Source organism: Labeo rohita, chromosome 9 (genome assembly GCF_022985175.1).
Source record: "Labeo rohita strain BAU-BD-2019 chromosome 9, IGBB_LRoh.1.0, whole genome shotgun sequence".
In the NCBI taxonomy this organism is placed as follows: domain Eukaryota; kingdom Metazoa; phylum Chordata; class Actinopteri; order Cypriniformes; family Cyprinidae; genus Labeo; species Labeo rohita.
This window is the reverse complement of record NC_066877.1, coordinates 36,880,207-36,905,279: the sequence shown is the minus strand read 5'-3', so window position 1 is coordinate 36,905,279 and position 25,073 is coordinate 36,880,207. Positions and strand designations below refer to the sequence as shown.

At 30.1% G+C, this 25,073-nt stretch overlaps 1 protein-coding gene across 2 annotated transcripts in view; it reads right to left on the bottom strand.

The window, feature by feature from the left end:
• Positions 1–22,908: 22,908 nt before the first annotated feature.
• The window catches only part of LOC127171335 (NACHT, LRR and PYD domains-containing protein 3), a 28,298-nt gene continuing 26,133 nt past the window's right edge, over positions 22,909–25,073 (bottom strand). The window contains exons 13-14 of one of the 2 annotated variants that reach the window (XM_051119914.1): positions 24,584–24,762; positions 22,909–24,235 (exon numbers count right to left, since the gene is read on the bottom strand). In XM_051119914.1, the coding sequence (XP_050975871.1) occupies positions 24,180–24,235; positions 24,584–24,762 (235 nt within the window). In that variant the 3' untranslated portion in view covers positions 22,909–24,179. The remainder of the gene's footprint in view (positions 24,236–24,583; positions 24,763–25,073) is intronic. The other variant, XM_051119915.1, reaches the window with a different exon arrangement.

The following is a 25,073-nucleotide window of genomic DNA, read 5'->3' as shown; positions in this document are numbered from 1 at the left end:
AGTTTTTGGAGAATAAAATGTCAAAATTTGGTTGAAATAATGTTACATTCTTTACAACTAATTAGTATTTGGGGTGAAAGTAATTCGCCTTTTAATGTGTCACAAATTGTTTTTTGTTGTAAAATATGCCTGACAAGATTGTTACACTAAATTATATTTTAGTGGGTGTCTTCTGTAAATCAGGGTATTTTTTTATTATGAATGTATGGTATTTATTTTTTGCTCAGAAAAACAAAAACAAAAATGTAATTAAATTAAACAGAAAACTTTTTTTTTTTTTTTGAAAAACAACAACAATTTAAAGCAGTATTACACTTTTTTTTTATTATTACACTTATTTTTTTTTTTTTTTATTTGCAAATAAAACAAGATTATTGGAGCTTGTTTTCTAAGAAAACACTATTTCAGCCTTTTCATGTTTAATTCAATGTGTTACTTGTCAGTTTTTTCGAATGAATTATAAAATGTACTAGCAACTTCTGACTGAAAATTGCTAGTTTTTAGTGAATATTTTTATTTTATTTTATTTTATTTTATTTTATTGTTCCATTGTAGCCAAGTCATTAAGTAAAGAAAAATAAGTAAAAATACATTTAAAAGAAGAAAATAAATCAAATGTGACTGGTAGACTAATCTAAACACCACAAAATACATTGCAAAAAAAATAAAAAATTTAATTAATTAAAAAAAAAAAAAAAGATCTAAATTATATTAATTTCTATAGCTTTAATAATTTTTTATTTCAGTTTTATAGTAATTTTAGTATTAATTTGTGATGAAGTTTTACATTTTTTCATCTAACATTTAGATTTTATTTTAGCTTCATTTCATGTATTGAAATATTCAATTTTTCTAAATTTCTTTCTGATTCTACACAATACCAAGATAACACCAAACAAGACATTTTTAAATGTAACTTAATTTTCTGAATTTAAATTAACATTTTCTTCACATAATATTTACACTGCATATATATATATATATACATACACACACACACTGTGTACATGTTTTTTTTTTTTTTTATTTGCAAATAAAACAAAAAATATTGGAGCTCGTTTTACTAGAAAACACTGTTTCAGCCTTTTCTACTTCAAAAATACATGTTTAATTAAATGTGTTTGCCATTTCTTTGGAATAAATTGTGAAATTTACTAGCAATTTCTGACTGAAAACAGTTTTTTCACAAAAAAATATTTGAAAACGCAAAATCTGTCATTAACCATTGACAAAAGTGTAGATCTGCTGATCCTGATGATCGCAAACCATCCAAATATTGCAATTAATCAACCAGCTTGACCAACACACATATGTACACACAAACATACATATATATATATATATATATATATATATATATGAAGAGTTCAGATGCAAAACCAGCTAAATCCATCTGACGTTTTTCTTTAAAATGAGCATTTCTTTCTGGCTACTTTGTATAGGTTTCTATGTAAGTAACGGTACTTCCGACTGGGCTGAGGCTGGAATTTAGTGAGTTTGAAGTAAAAGTATTTTATGGATGTATAATATGTGTCAGGAGCATTCACTCACTATCATTATCTCATTTTTGACCGAGATGGCTTTTAGCTGGTTTTGCATCTGAACTCTTCATATATATATATATATATATATATATGTGTGTGTGTGTGTGTGTGTGTGTGTGTGTGTCACTACAGGAAACATAAATATTCCTCTTCCTACTGTTTATGTTACTGTGTGTGTGTGTGTGTGTGTGTGTTCATGCTCTGCTGCCTCTGTGGGACACACTGTGTGTATCAATTAGACGTCGGCCCGCTCTGGCCTTGTAAAGCCTGAGGAAAACGTGTTTGACATTCATAAAGCATCCTCTGCCATATGAATCATTCATAGTCACCTCAATGTCACCTTCAGCACAGACCCCAACAAAACACTACACCAACACACCAAGAGTAAAACACACAGCGTAAAACACACCGACAGGCTGTTTTTCCTCTAAATAACCCGCACAGAGCCGATGATTGACGCCGCGTTCATCCTCATCAGAACGACCAGGACGGGACGTGTTTGATGTGACTTGGTGAGCAGAAGAATCTGATGGTAATACAGCGGCCGCCCACATGCTGTCGCCACCGACACTTCAACAGAAACCTCTGTTATTACCACTGAAAGGACACTGATAGGAAAACCACAAATAAAGATTTACATCACATCTACAGCTGAACCTCTGCAGACAAACTGTAGTCCACCAAGTGTACACTTTCTACATCAAATCTGATGTAAAACCACAAATGATCCCAGCAGAGAGAGAGAAAAACCGATCTTAAACACCTCACGGTCTCCATCAGCGCAACAGTCCTTTCTGGAAGGAAAAATATGCAGCTGTTTGTCAAAAAGTTTAATGGTTTAAAGTGTGATAAATATTAGCATTTTAATTTTCGAGTTGTAATTTAAAATACTATTTTTTCTTACTCTATTAAATACTCTATTAAATAATAATATTACAGTGAAATGTTAGTAATATTTCTTATTTTTATTTAGAAATGTTTATATTTTTATGCATTTTTTCTAAATATTCCTTTATTTAACAATTACATATTACAATAGTATTTTTATTATGAATTTATAGCTTTAGTAATAACAAAAATAATAATTATTATTATTCTTAAATGCTTGTATTTATCAGTGAAATGTTAGTCATATTTCTTATTTTTATTTATAAATGTTTATTTTATGTATTTTTTCCTAAATATTCCTTTATTTAACAATGAAATATTACAATTTCTTATTTTTATTTAGGAATGTTATTTTTAATTTTATGTATTTATTTCTAAATATTCTTTTATTTGTAATATGAAATATTACAATAGTCATTTTTGTCTTTTTTATTATGATTTTATAGCTTAAGTAATAATAAACAATTATTATTATTAGTAGTATTTTTCTTAAATGCTCTTATTTATCAGTGAAATGTTAGTAATATTTCCTTTTTATTTAGAAATGTTTATATTTTATGCATTTTTTTCTAAATATTCCTTATTTAACAATGAAATATTACAATAGCAATTTTTCTTTTTTATTATGATATATTATAGCTTAAGTAATAATAAAATCTTAAATGCTCATATTTATCAGTGGAATATTATAATAATAATATTTATTATTTTGTTTTTATTATTTTATTGTTCATATTTAATAATAATAAGGATAATCATTAAATATATTATTATTATTATTACTATTATTATTAATAATGTATTATATATTATATATATATATATATATTATCAATTTTTGTGTTTGTTTGTAGGGGTGCACAATTTGGCCACAATTTTGTGATTATTTACTAATATGGAGAAAGCCTTAATATGGATAATAGACTCGTATTTCAGTTTAAAAAATATTAATGATGGATTTGTTTCAGCTTTTGTCTTCTCAAGATGTGAACTGATGGACTGGAGTGCTGTGGATTACTTGTGGATTATTGTGATGTTTTTATCAGTTGTTTGGACTCTCATTCTGATGGCACCCATTCACATCCATTGATGAGACAGCGATGGAATGACAGATTACTCCAAATCTGATGAACAAACAAACTCATCCTAATCTTGGATGGTCTGAGGGTGAACACATTCACAGTAAATTTTCATTTTTAGCTTAACTAATCCTTTAATATTTGAAATTGTTTCAAAGTAAAGCCTACACCATTGTTTCTGAATATAAGGAGACCGTTGGGTTTGTGAATCTCTGAATACTGATAAAGTCCAACCTGGAAACCCAGAATCAAACAACCCATTTGCTCTTAATCTCATTTCTACTCTTTGACCAAGCAATTTAAGTGGTATTTGGGGCGCAGTCGTGTTTGAAGTGCTCCGGGCCATAATCATCAGTTTGAAGTTTATATTGCACTTCATTGTTTAACCAGATGATCAACGAACATGGAAAAAATCAGACAGTTAAACTGGAATGATGGCCTATTCTCTGGTGGATTTACGTTCTCTAACATGAAGAATATCCTAATCCGACCACAGACAGACATGTCTGCAGATTGCTGAAATATTCATGAATGCGTTCACAAACAAGTCAATCAGCTGTCTGCTGTTTTATAAAGAAGCACAAGATCGAGTCACGTCAGACGGCAGACGCTGTTCGACATGTCTGTGAGTGGAAATATGAAGACAATGGCGATAAAGAACCCCTGAACACTAAAAAAATATATATATTTAGGCCTGAAAAATGTTATGTATTTGATTTCTATATAACATTTCCATCCATTTAGATTACACAGTTTTAACATACACTAATAAAACTTAAAGTGATATTTGTCAGAATGAAATCAATCAGATATTTGCACACACACACACACACACACACACAAAACATTTTTTTATCAAATATTTGCATCTTTTTGATGTGATTTAAATAATCACATTTTCAAAATGCATTTATGATCACAAAATCAGCACAAATTAGTTTATTGTGGATGTTTCAGTTAAAAAGTATGAACATGGTTGAAACACGTCTAGCTGTGAAACAAGCAATTATCAGTAAGAAAATATATAAGATTTTAAACAGAAAAAAACCCTGTTTTATTAATGTGTGACTGACAAATTTGCATCACATTAAGTTTATTAGTTTATGTTAACACTACAATCTAAACGCATTTATATAGGCGCTTCAGGTCAGCGGTCTTACAGAGAAAGAGAGCGTGGTAAGATGGAAGCTGCGAATCATTTGTTTTAGGACAGAAATGTTAAATGACTGACAGCTTTTTCCAGTGATGCAAAATACTCAACTGTTTTTTTGTTTGTTTTGTTTTGTTTTTTTTAAATACGGTCATTTTGAAATATGGCCTGTTGCTGATAAATATAATTAAGAGATTGCACATTGGTTAACAAGAAAAATTTTAAATGGCACTTCATGCCTAAAAGGTTGCCGACCCCTGATGTAGAGACATATAAAGTCACAAGTATGAGATAGGCCTATACTCAAAATTATGAGATATATAGTCGTAATTGCAAGATATAAAGTAATAATTATGAGATATAGTCATAATTAAGAGATATTAAGTCAAAATTAAAATATATAGCCATAACTACAAGATATAAAGTTATAGTTATGAGATAATAGCCATAATTATAAGATATAAAGTCACAAGTAAGATATATAGTCAACATTTTGAGATATGAAGTCATAATTATGAGATATACTCAAAATTATGACATGTATAGTCATAATTGCAAGATATAAAGTCATAATTATGAGATACAAAGTCACAATTAAGAGATATAAAGTCAAAATTGTTGAGATATATATAGTCAGAATTGAGATTAAAAGTCATAATTATGAGATAATAGTCATAAGATATAAAGTCAGAATTTCAGGATATAAAGTCACAAGTAAGAAATATAGTCAACATTTCAAGATATGAAGTCAGAATTATGAGATATAGTAAAAATTACAAGATTTAAAAGTTGTAGTTATGAGATAACAGTCACAATTATAAGATATACAGTCAGAATTTGAAGATATAAAGTCACAAGTAAGAAATAGTCACAATTTCAAGATATGAAGTCAGACTTATGAGATATACTCAAAATTATGAGATGTATAGTCATTATTGCAAGATATAAAGTCATAATTATGAGATACAAAGTCACAATTAAGAGGTATAAAGTCAAAAGTCTTGAGATCTATAGTCAGAATTATGAGATATAAAGTTGTAGTTATGAGATAAGTCATAAGATATAAAGTCATAATTTCAAGATATAAAGTCATAATTATGAGATACAAAGTCACAATTAAGAGATATAAAGTCAAAATTATTGAGATATATCGTCAGAATTATGAGATATAAAGTCATGATTATGAGATATAAATTCATAATTATGAGATATAGTCATAATTACAAGATATAAAGTTGTAGTTATGAGATAATAGCCACAATTGTAAGATATAAAGTCACAAGTAAGAAATAGTCAAAATTTCAAGATATGAAGTCAGAATTATGAGATATAGTAAAAATTATGAGATATACAGTCATAATTCCAAAATACAAAGTCACAATTAAGAGGTATAAAGTCAAAATTGTTGAGATATATAGTCATAATCATGAGATATAGTCATAATTACAAGATTTAAAGTTGTAATTATGAGATAACAGTCACGATTATAAGATATTAAGTCAGAATTTCAAGATATAAAGTCAAAAGTAAGAAATAGTCATTATTGCAAGATATAAAGTCATAATTATGAGTTCACAATTAAGAGGTATAAAGTCAAAATTGTTGAGATGCATAGTCATAATTATGAGATATAAAGTCATAATTTCAAGATATTAAGTCAGAATTATGAGGAATAGTAAAAATACAGTCCTAACACAGTCATAATTCCAAGATATAAAGTCATAATTATGAGATATATATATATAGTAATAATTCTGAGATACAAAGTCACAACTAAGAGATATAAAGTCATAATGATATAGATATGACGTTAGAATCATCCCACGTTGTTGCTGTAAAACCAAGGGTGGTCGGCCTTTTCAGCTGCAGCTCCTAAACTTTGGAATTGTTTTTTTTTATTAAGGTTAGTTTAAGGGTTTGATGTTAAATTGCCGATCACATGATGCATGTTTTCCTTTTATGCTCTGATTTGTTGTACAGCACTTTGGCGCAACTCTTGCTTTTAAACGTGCTATAGAAATAAATTTTGAATTGACTAGAATTATGAGACAAAGTCAGAATTATAAACTCGTAATTGCATGAAAGTCAGAATTGGTAGATAAAAAGTTGCAATTACCTTTGTTAGAATTGCAGAAAACTCAGAATTCAGAGAAAAAGAGTCGGAGTTGTGAGATAAAGAGTAACAATTACCTTTTTTGTCCTGTGTTGGAAACGTGCTTTCATATATTTGTGAGATGAATGTGGCTTTAAACGGGTTCACTCTTGTCTTTTATGCATTAATTCTTGTCGCCTTGTTTCCGTTTATTAAAACAGGCCTTTATGCCGACAGAAACACGGTCATAAAAACACTCACAGCCATCATTTTCTTATTCTCCGTGCCTTCACCTCCTTTAAAATTCATTTGCTCTGTTCTTCAAATAAGTTCTAATGACTGGCTTGAAATATTCCACGCATGCATTAGTGTCAGAGATTGCTATTATTATAATCATGCAAATGAGAACATATTCAGATCCATTTCGGAGATGTCAGGCTGCTAGTTTCCTCACATTTAATTAGATTTCAGAGTTAACGTGAGCGGCCCGGAGAGGTTACGATAGCAGTCAATTAACAGCTCTGCTTTTCAGACGTTCGTTGAGAAAAGTTGCTAAAAATATTACCAGCTCACAACTGATAAGATGTGTTTGCTGAGCGACCGACAGATTGCAGAATGTTATACAGACAATACAGCCTGTACTTTTACACATTCACTCAACTCCTTCTTGTCAAACAGAGTAACACTATAGATTTACAGTCTGGTTTTTGTGGAAAACTTGAGAACTTGCTTGTCTGAATTTTGTTTATTGTTGAATTTTATTGTAGTTTAGTTGCACACCCCATAAAGCAGATAATACAGCATTTTTTGGCAAGCTTGAACATCAGCTATGCATGAAATGTGTAAAAACTAAACTGAGTCATTCATTTTTATCTTAGCTAACTTGAAAGGTCAAAAACATTTAAAGATGGAAAAAAGGGGGAAAAATTATTTAGTGAATTTACTAAATAAGTAAGTGGTTGCAAATTGCAATTTATTTTAGCTACATTTAAATAAACAAATTTAGTTGACTAACTTTTAACATTTTTTTAAATGCAGCTAAAATAAATTGTTTGCAACCACTTACCTTATTTATTTTAGTAAATTCAATGAATCACTTTTGAAATCTAATTTTTCTAATTAAAAAAAAAATATAATTTTGTAATGATAGCCTATATCAACAGGGAGGAAGTGTTATTATGGATTATAGGATTGTATTTTAGATGGAAGAAACATTTGAAAAAAATAAAATTAATAATAATAATAATAATTAATTATTATTATTAATAATAATAAAAAATAAAAACGACTTAGATTTTAATGTAATAACAATGATATTTTTTCTTAAATAATCTTTATTTAACAGTGAAATATAACTGTAGAATTACTTATTTTGCTTTTAATTGAGAAATGTTTGTATTTCATGCCATAATTAATAATAATAATAATAATAATAATGATTATTTGTTTCTTAAATATTACTAAATACTATATTATTATTATTATTATTATTATTATTATTATTATTATTATTATTATTATTATTATAAAATGCTATTAACAGTGAAATATAACAATAGTAATATTTCTTATTTTGTTTTCAGTTAGAATTAATAATAATAACAATAATGGCAATAATAATAATAATAATAATATAATAGTATTTAGCAATATTTAAGAAACAAATAATCATTAATATTATTCTTACTGCTAGTAGTAGTAGTAGTAGTAAATTATTATTATTATTATTATTATTAATATTATTATTATTATTATTAAACCAATCATATTATTATTACTGTTATTATATTGATTTAATTATATATTAATTTAATAATAATTATATTACTACTTCCAGCACTACTACTACTACTATTAATAATAATAATAATAATAATAATTAACATTATTATTATTTATTATTATTATTATTATTATTATTAAATTCTATTAACAGTGAAATATAACAATAGTAATATTTCTTATTTTGTTTTTAGTTATAATTAACAATAATGGCAATAATAATAATAATAATAATAATAATAATAATAAATAATAATATAAATATATGACTTATATTAATAATAATAATAATTATAATAATAATTATTATTAGTAGTATTATTATTAAACCAATATTATTATTGCTGTTATTATTATATTGATTCAATTACATAATAATATTATTAATTTAATAATAATAATAATAATAATAATAATAATAACAACAATAATAATAAACTATTAGTAGTAGTAGTAGTAGTAGTAGTAGTATTAATAAACATTGATTATATTAATTTATTACACATTGCTGTGTTTGTTTGTAGGGCTCCACAATTTGGTATATACAAATTTATTGTATATTAGTGGTATACTGATTATATACAGTATCAATATGGAGGAAGCGTTATTATAGATTATGGACTCATATTAAAAATGTCTTATTGATGGATTTGTTTCAGCTTTTGTCTTCTCAAGATGTGAACTGATGGACTGGAGTGGTGTGGATTACTTGTGGATTATTGTGACGTTTTTATCAGCAGTTTGGACTCTCATTCTGACGGCACCCATTCACATCCATTGGGGAGACAGTGATGCGATGACACATTTCTGATGAAGAAACAAACTCATCTGCATCTGGGATGGCCTGAGGGGGAGCACATTTTCAGTTTATTAACCATTCCTTTAAACTCACAAATTGCAAAATTGTCCTCATCAGTGCACATCAGTGAAACATATTCATGTTGTAAAGCTACAGAGTCCTAAACGTTCTTGAGAACAGGAAGGAGCGTCTCATCTGTCAGCACTCTCCGAGCGAAACTCTCAGGTCAGAATACTAAAGTTCAAATTGTTGGTTTATATCAAATCAATCTGAGTGCCAGACGTTTGATTAACACTCCAAACATGCTGCTTTATTTTTGTCTCAGATTGATTAGAGCTCTTTACGGGAGAGGAACAGACGCTTAAACCCACATCACTCAGTTTTCAGACTCGTATGATTGATTAAATGCAACGATAGCTCAGACTAGAGGAAGGTTGATAAATCTCTCCTGTACGTGAAAAATATGCTGAAAATGTACAAACGGTCATGAGCAATATTCAACACATCAATCACAGCTCACCTGCATACAGGTTTTTCATACGAAAAAAAGCTGATATCTCGTAAAGCACTTCATTATCCTGAATTTAAGAGGTTTATTTCTCCAAGAAGTTGTTAAAATTACAAAAAAAACCTATGCTATGTAGCTTTTATTACATAAAATACTACAATTTAAATAAGTCTGTCATTGCACTGTGTTTAAGAGTGAATTGCAGCACTGTGTTCAATAAATTTCTCTCATTTTTAGAGACATGTTTAGAGCGTTTCATTGGTACTCCTCCAAAATAAAAGCTTCTTACATAATTTACATTAGTATTGTAAATTATAGTGTAAAATAAAAATTAATATCATAATATATATATATTTTTTTTTACTAGTTTTTTTTTGCAGTACAATTGTAATTTACAACAATAAAATACACTACATTTATGTCTTCATTTTTTTTTTAATAATTTGTTCAAATAAGTAATTACTAATATTTTTTATTTATAATTTTTTTTGTTAATATTATTAGTAGTATTATTTCATTGAAATATTTTTTAAAGAGAGAGAGAGAGTACAGTGAATATCCAAATATGTCTTTAAATTATTGAAATATTAACTTCAAATATTTAACTTCAAATATCTCATGAGAACTTAAATATTTTATGTCAATGGTATTCGGCTGATGAAAAAGTTTGGAAATTTCCAACATTTTTGTGCACAGAGGTTTGCAGCATTCATTCATTCCACCAAAATAAAAGTTTAAGGATCTGAAATGTTTGAACAATTATGTGTTTTCATTATTATTTATTATTACTATTACTATTAGTAGTAGTAGTAGTTCAGACATAAAAAAAAAAAAAAAATTAAGTTTGGAAATTTGCATAATTTTTTTTGTTTCTTTGTTTATCTATTTATCTATCTATTTATTCATTCATTCATTCATTAATTTATTTAAAATACAAATAATTTAAAAACATTTGCATTTTTTTTTTTTATATATATTTTATCTGTTTACTTGCATGTCATATAACCATTAACCAGCATCAGAGGACCATGAATATGCGAATGTGTACTTAAAGTATTGAAATATTAACTTAAAATCTCATGGAAGTGTCAAGAAAATATTTTTTTACGTCAAAGGGGCTCACACATTAAATAATAATAATAATAATAATTTTTGTTTTTAAATCTGCATAATTTCCAACATGAATTTTACAGCATTTCACCAGTGTTCTGCCAAATGTTCAAAGATCTAAAGAGTTTAAAAGTCTGTATTATTATTATTAATTAGTATTATTTCATTTAAAAATTTTACATGAAAACAATAAAAAAACAAACAAACACCTGCTTAAAAAATATTATATATTTTATTTGTTTACTTGCATGTCATGTGACCATTAACCCATGTCAAAGAACCAAGAATATATAAATGTGTCATTAAATTATTGAAATATAAACTTAAAATCTCATGGAAGCTTCAAGAAAATATTTTACAGCAAACGAGTTCAGCTGACAAAAACGTTTGGAAATTTGAATAATTTTTAACATTCAGAATTTTACAGAATTTCACCAGTATTTCACCAAAATAAAAGCTTAAGAATTTGAAATGTTCAAAAGTTTGAGGCTTTGAATGTTTAAACGTGAAAAATTTAAGACTTAAATATTACTATTGTAACCTGTCATGTAAAATAAAATGATTAAAATTATCTTTTTTGTTTTTACCTTGCAATAAAAATTGGAAGAGCAATATACATCTGTCTTCATTTTTTTATAATTAGTTAAAACTAATTATTATTATTATTATTATTAAAGCTTTTTTTTTTATGTGAACAATTTCAAATTTTTATTGGGAATCCCTATGTAATGTTCACTCACAAAATGCACAAAGAAACACGTCAAGACAAATTGGTAAGTTTGGAATTGCAGGAAATGTTGATAAATTACACCTTTGAAAGGTTGCAGTAATGTTTTCAAGTCACAAAATTACAAAAATGTACAAATGAATGATGCAGCAGCCCTTCGTGTCTTTAAAGTGGAGCTGGACGTCAGACTCGGACACACGTTCGTCCCTGAGCTTTGAGCGAGTTCTCTAAGGAAAGTGTCAGCCGACTCAGCAAGAATCCAGAGAGAACGATTTATTGATTCCACAATTCCCAGCTGCCCTGCTTTCACGCTTTAACCACTGAATGGAGAAAAGGTAAAAGGCCCATCACATGTGGAGAGAACCGTTAAAGCGGCAGACACTCGTCAAATCAGCAATAAACTACATCTGCATTTCAACCTCAGCCACAAAAGAACACTAGTCACGTTTAAGCGAGTTTTAGTCCCTAGTTCTGTGTAATTAAATGCAGCACAGTTGCTTTACTATATTATGAAACTCAACAGTCGTGTTTTATGTCACTGCATTAAAGAATCAACATCTAATAATTGCAGTGTAAAGCCAGCTATATTTAAAGATTTAACAAAAGTAAACAAAGACTTTTTTTAAACTCTCTAGGACCAAGTAAAGAAAAGTTAAGGAATAAACTGAATGGAACCCAATATGTTGGTAACCACAGTTTCTGGTCACTATTGACTTCCATAAAATACAATGGAAGTCAATGGGGACCAACTGTTTGCTCAACCACATTCTTCAAAATATCTTCTTTTTGTGTTCAACAGAATAAAGAAATTCATAGGTTTGGAACAACTTGACAGAATGATGACAGAAATGTTCATTTTTGCGTGAACTATCCCCTTTAAAAACAAAAGTGGAGAAACATAATAAATATCATGCGATATAAAGCTGCCGCAAACACTGCAATGAGTAAAAATGGTCTGTTTGGTTGAATGTTTGCATCATCTGTGGCTTTCAGCAAATCAAGCCTGCCTGTAATAAATTCTGAGCATGTTTTACAGGACATCTTCTTGCACGAATTAGTAGAGATTCAGCATCCTCTGCTGGCCAAAGAAAAGCACTGAATGCTGAAATGATTCACTGTCAAACTCTTGTTAATGTCCCGGCAAAATTACCAGCATCACAGTGGAAGCACAAACGCGACTGAGGCTTGAAATATAAAAGCAAAAGGATCAAAAACATTCTGACAGTTTGATCTACTGTAGTCAATATTCTGCTGAGAACAAAGTCATTTTTTCTCACCAACTGTGATTCATTCTGAAGTTTGTCTAGAAAAGAATGAATTATACAATGAATGTCCATTAACTTGTGTTTTATAATCAACATAAAGACAGAAGGCTAAATTTATTTGATTAAAAACAGAGAAGCATTGTGAAATATTATTACAATTTAAAATAATGGTTTTCTATTTTAACATTATTTAAAATATAATTTATCCCTGTGATGAAAGCTGAATTTTTAGCATTATTACTCCAGTTTTCAGTGTCATTTGGTCCTTCAGAAATCATTCTAATATGTTTTTTTTTTTTGTTTCTGTCATTGTTGAAAACAGTTGTGCTGCTTAATTTTTTTTATTTATTTGGAACCTGTAAAACATTTTTTAGTATACTTTGATGAATAAAAAGTTACAGAGTTTAACGACTGATGAAAATTCAGCTTTAATCATAGGCATAAATTACATTTTAAATTACACTGCCGGTCAAAAGTTTGGGATCAGTAAGATTTTAATGTATTTTAAATAAGTTTCTAATGCTCATCAAGGCTGCGTTCATTTGATCAATAATAATAATAATAAATATAGAAAAAAAAAAGTCAAATATTATTATGATGGAAAACAATGTTCTTCTATTATTATATACATTAAAAATCAAATTTATTTCTGTAATCAAAGCTGAATTTTCAGCATCATTACTCCAGTCTTCAGTGTCACATGATCCTTCAGAAATCATTCTAATATGCTGATTTATTATCAGTGCTGGAAACAGCTGTGTTGCTCAATATTTTTTGGAACCTGTGATACTTTTTTTATTCTTTTAATGAATAAAAATGTAAAAATAACAGCATTTATTTAAAATAAAAATATTTTCTAACAATATACACTACTGTTTAAAAGTTTGGGGTCAGTACATTTTTATACTTTCTTTTTTTTTTAAATAAATATTTTTATTCACCAAGGATGTATTAAATTAATAAAAAGTCATAACATAGATTTACATTGTTAGAAAAGATTTATATTTTGAATAATTGCTGTTCTTTTTAACTTGTTATTCATCAAAAAATCCTGAAAAAAAAAGAATCACAGGTTCCAAAAAAATATTAAGTAGCACAACTGTTATAATTGATAATTCTAATAATAAATCAGCATATCAGAATGATTTCTGAAGGATCATGTGACACTTAAGACTGGAGTAACAGCTGATGAAAATTCAGCTTTGCATCACAGGAATAAATTATATTTTAAAGTATATTAATAAAAAAAAAACACTATTTATTATATTAAAACTTTGCAGTATTACTGTTTTTTTCCCGTATTTTTAATCAAATAAATGCAGTCTTGATGAGCATAAGAGACTTCTTTAAAAAACATCCCAAACCTTTGAGTGGTAGTGTGCATTAAAAAAGAAAACCATTATTTTAAATTGCAATAAATTCTCAATATTACGTTATTGTTGGCTTATTTATTTATTTTTTAATCAAATAAATGCAGCCTTGTTGAACATAAGAAACACTGAATTCAACATTTTTTTAAGGAAAAAGACAGAAATAGTATCTTCTTGTAAAACATGCTCCAATATTCAAATAATAAATAAACATTTAATGCACGCAGTATAACTTGTCACATGGCGTGACGAACTTTCCATGTATGTGAGATTATGATGATAATGATATAATGAAGACTACAGCCTACAGAATTTTAACAATTAAAAAGGTAAAATACAATAAAATAATTTTCACTGATGGCAGAACAGCAAACACCAGTAAAAGTCAAAGCAGAAAGTCTACACAGAAGTTGCGTTTTGCTTCTGAATGAATCAAAGTTTGAACAAATTGATTGAGTTATTGATTCAATGACTCATAAATGTGTTTTGGTCAAAATGAATCAATGTTTTTAGAACAAATGGGTTTAGTGAATGATTCAGTGAATCAAATATAAGGACAGTCACGTGTTTCCTTTCTAAATGATTTGTTTGAGAACGAATTGCTTTTAAAGACAGCTACCTATGCCACCTGCTGGTAGGATGATATAACTTACAGAAAGAGTCACTAAAATAACACTAATTTACTGTTTTATGCATATCATGCATTAATATAAATGTGCTAATATATATACTAATACTCTAATGACTAGTTAGACATGCAGTTGCAAAGTTACTAAAGTGGAATATCAAAATAAAGTGTTACCAAATAACGTTTTTTATTTTGAAATACTTAATATATAAATATAATTTATTCCTGTGATGCAAAGCTGAATTTTCATCAGCTGTTACTCCAGTCTTCAGTGTCACATGATCCTTCAGAAATCATTCTAATATGCTGATTTATTATTAGAATTATCAATGTTGGAATCAGTTGTGCTGACAAATATTTTGTTTGGAACCTGTGATTCTTTTTTTTCAGGATTCTTTGATGAATAACAAGTTAAAAAGAACAGCATTTATTCAAAATATAAATCTTTTCTAACAATGTAAATCTATGCTATCACTTTTTATTAATTTAACACATCCTTGGTGAATAAAATATTAATTTCTTTCAAAAAAATAAAAAGAAAAAAAGAAAGAATAAAAATGTACAGACCCTAAATTTCTGAACAGTAGCGTTTATTGTTGTTAGAAAACCTTTTTTATTTAAAACAAATGCTGTTGTTTTTAACCTTTTATTCAAAGAATCAAAGAATCCTGAAAAAATGAATCACAGGTTCCAAAAAAATATTAAGTAGCTCAAATGTTTCCAACATCGATAATTCTAATAATAAATCAGCATATTAGAATGATTTCTAAAGGATCATGTGACACTTAAGACTGGAGTAACAGCTGATGAAAATTCAGCTTTGCATCACAGGAATAAATTATATTTTACAGTATATTAAACTAAAAACCATTATTTTATATTGTAATAACATTTTGCAATATCACGTTTTTTTATGTATTTTTGATCAAATGAACACAGCCTTGATGAGCAGAAGAAACGTCAATAAATCAGCAAGACAATATAAAGAAGGATTTAGTGACCTATTAAAATAATAGTTCTGTTATTTAAAAGATAGTTTAAATAACAATAAGTAAACAATAGATCATTATTTACTCAACCAATGTAAATAAATCATAATAAATGTAGTAGCTCAGACATTCAGACTAACATCATTGTTTGTGTTTGATACAATGGAGTATTATAAGACAAAAGGGTGTGTAAATTATGACAAAAAGTTCATTTTGGAGTGAATTATTTCTTTAAAGCTCATGAACAGATGGCAAGAGATGGCAACGCCTCGGAGACCTTTGTGTTCAACCATCTTCTTTGATAAATACAGCACATCTGCGCCTGTTCTGTGTGCCATAATGCAGAAAAGTCTCTATTTGTGCCAGACGTGAACTTAAGAAGACTCTGACTTTGAAACTTCCTGTATGAAAATAGAAGAAACTGTCGTGTCAATCATGAAACCAATTCATTATGAACAGAAACCTTGTGAACAAACACAGTCTGCAGTATTTCTTCACCGTTTACTGTACATCATAATTATGACTCCCTGGTGTCAAGCGTGAACAAAACCAGCGACTCCTGCCTTCGTAAACATCACTAATAAGGCTCCACATTTCATTGGCTGCTGTTTAAAACACCCACTCTGCAGGAAATCGTCTACATACAACAGATTAAACTAATTCTGGCACAGAGTTCTTTCCATCTTGTGTATTATTTATTAAAATCATGAAAGGATAGACATGAGCTTTAACAAGACTATAAAAATGTCACACAGTGAACATTCATCACAGGTTTTCTTGGCGTTCTCCTTGTCCTAATGTTTCAGGGCACACGGCGGGGAAAACCGATTCATGGACTCGCTTCATTAAGCCAGCAACACTTTAGTATCAGAACTCCTTAAAACCTCAAACCATAAAATATCATGGTTTAAAAACACACAGGACTGGAGTAAATGAGGCCCAGTGTGATTTTTACATGTTCAGTCTCAGACCACCCAAGAATAACAAGTGACTCTCAAGGATTCAGAGACCAATAAAGAAACAAGAACGACCATTCCGGCGTCTCCTGAACTTAAAACTATGGATATTAATGTAATATTAGACCTGACAATCTTTGTAGGGAACAGCGGGGCAAGTTGTCACAATATTATCCTCATGTAAATATGTTTGCAAGCCAATTTCTGTACAGGTACAAACCATAATACTGCAAAAACTACATCAACATACCGAAACATTTCCACTGTTATTTAGCTGATAAAAAAGACAGCTCGTTTACACACTTTAACACTAACAGGGGCATGTTGTCACACTGGAGTCAACTAAAGCAGTGCAATATAAGCAGAAGGCCGAAGGGTAATGAATAAATGATACCAAATTACAAATTAAAAATTAAACAGAAATTAAGTTTGAAGGACAAAATGAAACAAATGGAACAAACCAAAACAGTTTACTCTACTGCTAAAGAAAACAAGCAAATAAATATGAATTTTTTTAAATTAAAAATATTTTTCTGTAAGACATACTCCAATCAACTTAGAAAATTTTAGAGTGTTGTGTAACTGGAATTACTCAAAATACTCAAAATACTCAAAATCCTATAGTTACCGAGATCATGTGACCACTCACCTGTGTGACAACTAGCCCCGGTCTGTTTTAAGCAGTGAAAGCATCACAGTACGAGTCTCGAATGTTTTAAAGTGCAATTGAGAAATAAAATCAGATTGGCCAGCTGTCAAGTGCCCAAATACTCTAAAATACTCTAAAATACTCTAAAACCATAAAACCACACTTAGGCTGGATTAAGCAGACAACAGCAGTGTATTTAACTCAATATTTAGGCCTACCTTCAAACAGTGAACGTGTTAAACGCTGCGAATGGACTTCTGGGAACACTTGGAGTGACTCGATCGAATCGGCGTATCGTTTTTATTGAATCGGTTCATTGTTGGTAGAGTTTCAATAAAATGAATCAGACTCAAGAAAGCTCTACAAAGCATTCTATGCGTCACTAACTCCTCTTGAACACTAGAGGTCAGTGTTTGCATGTCTAATACACCACAGCCACTAAAACACGAACACGAGTGATTCAGACTGAGGAATTTCATTTGTCTGCCAACACACTGAATAGCCTAAATATTTTAAAGTAGCCTAATTTGAATTTGCTACAAATACCACAGTTTGCAGAATGTATGGACTACAGTAGTAATAAACATTATATATATTTTTGTTTGTTTTGCATATGTTCAAGCTTACACAAATAAACGAGTTTAAGAAACACAGACACACACACAAAATGTTTATTTACTAATTACGTGAGAAACATTTGTGTCAATATTAATATAATGAGACTTTTGATTGCGTTTGCATATTGACAAAAATGAGCATATATGTGACCCTGGACCACAAAACCAGTCATAAGGGAAACATTTTTGAATTGACGTGTATGCATAATTTGAAAGCTTTCCACTGGTTTGTTAGAATATGACACTATTTGGCTGAGATACGACTATTTGAAAATCTGGAATCTGAGAAAATAAAATGTTGAGAAAATCATCTTTAAAGTTGTCCAAATGAAGTTCTTAGCAATGCATATTACTAATCAGAAGTTAAGTTTTGATATATTTACAGTAGGAAATTTACAAAATATATTCATGGAACATGATCTTTACTTAATATCCTTATGATTTTGGGCATAAAAGAAAAATCTATTTTTCTTAAACTTAAAAATCTAAGTTTGACCCATACAATGTGTTGGCGATTGCTACAAATATACCTTTGTGGGTGTTAAGTGTGTTTTTTTGTGGGTCACATATTGTTAATATTTCTTCTGAAACTATAGAGGAGACACACCTGAGATAATGAGGACTTTTCAGAAGAAAAATCCCAGAAACAAAAGATTTCAGCTTAAGTCTGATCTTCATGAAAAAAGAAAAAGCATTTGAGATATTGAAGTGATTTTTGTGTGAGCATCATGTTTTGTGTTCTGTAACCAGTATATCAAACAAATTAAGTGTTAATTACTCAAACATTGTAAGTTTCCCTAGTAAAAAAGGTATAGATTTAAAATACATTTATTTTATACTAAGTATAATTCAAGTCTATTATCATATTTACTGACATATCACTTAATGCTTGCTGATATAGAAATTGCAATTAAACATTATTTGGAGTACTACTTGTGCACAATGCACATTTCTTAATATTAATATGCTTGGGATCAATCACACATTGGATTGAGACCGCGCAACTTGACTGAACTGACCAATTGTATATGTTTATAATTACATATATTTTTAATGTCTGAATTAAAAGTCATTTGCATCTTTTATCTGTCCTGATATTATTTTAAGAGGTGTGATACTATATATAAATCCTTATGAAAAGAGATAGTTGACCCAAAAAGGACAATTCTGTCATTAAGCCTAAAATCTGTTTTAATGTCACTATTGATGAGGATTGTATGGTCTTTAAATATATTTATATTTATATAAGTATACTTGCAATAGTTCCACTTTAGCACAATCAGATATACTTAAGTATATCTTTAGTTGGACTTCAGCACTATTTGTGAACAATTAAAGTGCATTAAGTACAAAACTAGTTGTTCCAGTTTAGCAGACTTTAAGTATATCAGTTTAGTATACTAAAAGTACCATTGCAAAGCATTTTTATTAAGTACATAATATGTAAATGTATTTAGTATACTTTGCATGAAATAAATGTATTTTAAATGCATTTTAGTATATTTATTTTCACTAGGGTAATCATGCTAGTTTTGTATTTAAAATTGTATATGGTAGGATCAAGAGTCTTAAAATGCTGAAAAAATAATAATATCGGCTCCTGCACCAACTTGTTTTACATCAGGAAGCAGAATCCCTCTGAAGTTCCTCTAGACAAAATATAGTCTGGGTGGAGCTTATCAGATTTCTCTGGAGAGAGACTACTGGAATATTGCTATATTGAATTATCTGCAGGAGCCTGAGAAGGTGGTCAATAACACGGGCTACTTCTTGACCTTGTGAAGCAGTTAATGTCACACCACTGAAACGCTGAGATGTTTGTCCAGTGCTGAGGCTCAGCTGGTGATCCTGGAGTGACACCATCACGACTTTATCTAATTACAGCAACTATGAAAACTATGAGCTTCTTTTTTACCTGAGCTACAATGGCAGACATATTCAAGGGGTTTTGTCAAGAATTTAAGATGTGTCCGTGCAGAAACTGGCTATATTTGCAAACTACTCTTTTGACTTGTTAAATGCTGCCATTTTAAATAGAAAATAGCATAATTTACTTTACATGATTTACACAATTCATAAGTGAATGTAATGAGGCAAGAAACATTAATAAATCATGCTGTGCATACAGTGCCCTCCACTAATATTGGCACCCTTGGTAAATATGAGCAAAGACGGCTATGAAAATAATTCTGCTTTGTTTATCTTTATGATCTTACATTCAAAAAAATCACAAAATGCTAACCTTTCATTGAAGTAAAACAATTAAAAGTGGGGGGAAACTTACGTTATGAAATAAATGTTTTTCTCATATGCATGTTGGGCACAATTATTGGCACCCTTAGAAATCATAATGAGTAAAATATCTCTGAAGTATATTCCCATTCATATTTGCATTTATTTAGCACACTAGAATGACTAGGAGTATGATATTGTCCAGCAATAACTTCCCGTTCCACAGGATTATAAATATGAGGAGCACAAAGGCCAAATTTCCTTAATCATCCATCACAAGGAATAAAACCAAATAATATAGTTCTGATGTGCAGAACAAGATTGTTGAGCTTCACAAAATAGAAAATGGCTGTAAGAAAAGAGCTAAAGGACTGAAAATCCCAATTTCCATCATTAAGACAATAATTAAGAATTCAAATTAAACTAAAGATGTTACAAATCTGCCTGGAAAAGGACGTGTGTCTATATCGTCCTAATGCATGGTGAGGAGGAGAGTTTAAGTGTCCAAAGATTCTCCAAGGATCACAGTAGGAGAATTGCAGAGGTTAGTTGAGTCTTGGGGCCAAAAATTCAAACAGCCCCTACGTCACCACATGTTGTTCAGGAGGGTTTTAAGAAAAATCCTCCTTGCTCATCTACAAACAAACTCCAGCATATTCAGTTGTCAGACACAACTTGAATTTCAAATGGGAATGGCTCCTGTGGTCAGATGAAACTAAAAAAAAGAGCTTTCTGGCAGCAAACACTCAAGATAGGTTTGGTACAAAAAGTACCCCATGCCCACGGTTAAATATACTGCTGGATCTTTAATGTTGTGGTCTTATTTTTCTGCCAGAGGTCCTGGACATCTTGTTCAGATACATGGCATCATGGATTCTAGCAAATACCAACAGATAAAAAATGTAAACCTGAATGCATCTGTTAGAAGTTCTATAATGAGCTGTAGTTGGATCTTTCATCAGGACAGTGATCCAAACCAAACATCAAAATCAACACAAAAATGTGTCACTGAGCATAAAATGAAGCTTCTGCCATGGCCGTCATTGCCTGACCTGAACCCTATAGAAAATGCGTGAGGTGAACTGAAGAGAAGAAGCACCAGCATGGAGCTGGGAAACTAAAGGATCTGAAGAGTTTCTGTATGAAGGAATGGTCTCTGATCTCTTGTCAGGTGTTTTCCAAACTCTTCAGGCATTAAAGAAGAAAACACAGAGCTGTTATCTTGAATAAAGGACATTGCAATAATTGGGTGCCAATAATTGTGGTCAACATGAACTACAGAAAAACATTTATTTCATAAAGAGATTTTCCCCCTGCTTTCCATGGTTTTACTTAAATGATAGGTTAGAATATTGTGCATTTTTGAATGAAAGATTAAAAGGATAAACAATGCAGATTTATTCTTACAGTCACCTTTGCTCATATTTACCAAGGGTGCCAATATTAGTGGAGGGCACTGTATATATTTATACAAATATTAAAAAATTATAAAAATAATATATAAACAAAGTTTTGAACATAATTTTAAAATAAATTAAACATAAGTGTGAATTTGTGCATATATGAAAATAAAATTTGCAATAGTTTAATAATTTCAAATAAATGCACTGTGAACAAAAGTGTTTTTCATGGATTTTACAAGAAAACAATACAAAATGTCACACTTAATTCCAACTATTTTTTGCATTTCTTTGTAATTAATTGTGACATTTACTATTAGTTTTGGAGAGAAAATGCTTTCTACACTATCTTTTTTCAGTATGTGTTTTAAATAAATAAATAAATAAAAAAAATAATAATAATAATAATAATAAATATATATATATATATAATTCAAAGCGCTACATGTCGATTCTTTGTAATTAGCCCTGTTTGTAAATTTTAGCTTTTTGGGAGAAAATTGTTTCTACACCATTTTTTCAGTGTGCAATACAAGATGTTCTAACTCTTTTACTATTTTTCTTTATTCTCTTAAAACCCTTTTAAATCCTGGACCTTCAATTCACATTCACTTTGTCAAAGTTCACAACTTTCACTTATTGTCTGTAATTTACAGATGTTCATTTTTATTTGACTACACCACTAATGGTAAAACATTTTTATGTGTATATATATATATATATATAAACAATCACAAATTGATCAAAGTTGGCATTGCTTCATGACTGTGACGATTTCAATAAATAAACCTACCCTAAAAATCGTAAGTGGCCTTATCTGTATCAGTCTTCTCTAGAAGAGCTCTTGATTGTCACATCCAGTTATTTAAATTGCCTTCTAGAGTCCAGGATCTGGAATGGAACAATATCCTTTGGCTTCGCTTCTCTGGCTCCAGCACGACTCATTTATTTTAATGCGGAGCGGGACGGCGCGTTGGCACCTTTCCACCGTGAAGGCAGTCCAGAGGAGCCAGACTCCCGAAGCCGTACGATGAATCAGTCCATTACAGTTCAATAAAAGTGCACAAATGCTTCTTTCTGCTCCACTTGGCTGCGATAGCACTTGGAGGGCCGGTGACGGGGGGTAAGCGCTGAGCTTGAGACAATATAGTGAAATAATGAAAAGTCTTACTTCCAGTTACAGCATAAGAGCTTTATTATAAGAGCTTTCATCCTTTAAAAGTTCCAGAGGGAAACTGTAAATGTCCTGACTCCTTTAGTCACACTATAGTCCAGAAATCACAAACAGGGATCTGTGCAGATTTTCAGAGCATGTTGAGTCAATAAATGTTTTCAGAGTCATTCATAGCCTCAGAAATCTTACTTATCTTTATTTTTTCCCATTGTCACTAGTATTGCTTTCGTCAACGAAAATTATGACTAAATATCGTTGTCAACGAACCTTTATCACGTGACGAGACACAACGAAAATGTTGGTCGTGTGACAATGACTATAATTAAATGTATAATGTAATATTGTTGACGAATAAAAACGAGACTAAATGTGATTTACAGAATAAAAACTATGCTAAAATGTCTCTTCATTTTCGTTGACCAAAACGAGACGAAACGAAATGTTATGTTATTTCGTTTTGTTTAGTCGCATTATTATTATTATTCTGCAGTATTTCTAAAGTGGGCTGCATCAGGTCCCACTGTGCAGACGCAGGCGACGTCACTTCCGACTAAAACCAGACAAAAATAGTCATGGATAATTATGACTAAAATAAGACTAAAATGCTCAGACTTTTAGTTGACTAAAACTTGACTAGACTAAAAAGAATATGAACATGACTAAAACTAATAAAAACTAAAATGACAGCTTCATACAAAGACTAGACTGAAACTAAAATTAAAACAGTCTGCCAAAAACAACACTAATTGTCACATTTTATATGGTTATGTAGTGTACGCTTGTTATGTCTGCCTTTTGTTAACTGTCATTTTTTATTTGCTGTCTGTTTGTAAATATGTATGGTTTCAAGAGGCTAAACAAAAAAATAAGAACACCACATCAGTAATGATGTTGTACAAACTGTTTAAACATCAAACAAATAAGGTAAACTATCAGTAAAGTTGTGAAATACATCATCTTCATCTTTAAAACAAAGTTCAGGTGCTGCCTTAAATGTATATATAAAGTAGAATCAAACTGGTTGAGGTCATTTTGTGTCATTACTAATTTTCAAAATAATGTTATTATTTTATATTATTGAATAAATGATTCTGCACTCACTCAATTTGATGGGCGATTACCTATAAAACAAGACAACACACACGACAGTGTGATACTGTGTGTCTCTGTGTCTTCAGTCTCTGTTGATTGTGTGACTGTGACGTCTCTGTAGCGGCTCCTTATTCACCATCAGCTGATCCTGAGGAAACTGGACTGACGTCTGAATACTGAGAGTCTACAATAAAACACACAGACAGTCACATATGAGTATTAACATTACTGCTGTCACATCAGCAGATCCATTTCAGAATAAACACAGTATATTGATATTACAGCCAGAGATATGAATGAACAACTGATCATAGATTAATAACAGAAAATGATTAACAACTCTCTCAACAACTCTCTACACACAGAGACACTGGAAGAGATATATTTATAGATCATCACAGAATTAAACACAGTTTAAAGTACAGAGACTAAAGTGGAACTGAATTATTATCTTATATTCTCGATTACACACATATGAGGCCTGTTACTAAACTTTGGCCATTTTAAAAGTTTTAAATAATAATATACTCACAATAGCATAATCTCTCCAGTTTATAATATGGATCATTCCTCAGATCGGAGAGTAACTTTACTCCTGATTTTCCTAGTTTATTCCCAGACAGACTCAGTTCTGTCAGGTGTGAGGGGTTTGATCTCAGAGCTGAAGCCAGAGCAGCACAACCTTTATCTGTGACGCAGCAATAACTCAACCTGTAGAGAACAATGACACAGTCCAAATTGTATTTCGCTGTTCACTCTGGTCTCAGAGCAGGAAAGGAGATAAACTGTAATGACAAGCACTGCCACAAGCTGCTGACGACAGACTAAGATTTATGCATGTTAATGCTCAATGGTGCTGTTTGAAACTGTAATGTGCTTCAGGACTGAACAGACACACAGAGCTGAATGTGAGTGTCACAGCCATTAGCTGATGTGCCTTTGACAGCCACCAGACAGCACTCTTTTCGGATCTGGGCCCATATTCTTAAAGCTTCTAAGAATCCTCTCAGAAAGCTCTTAAT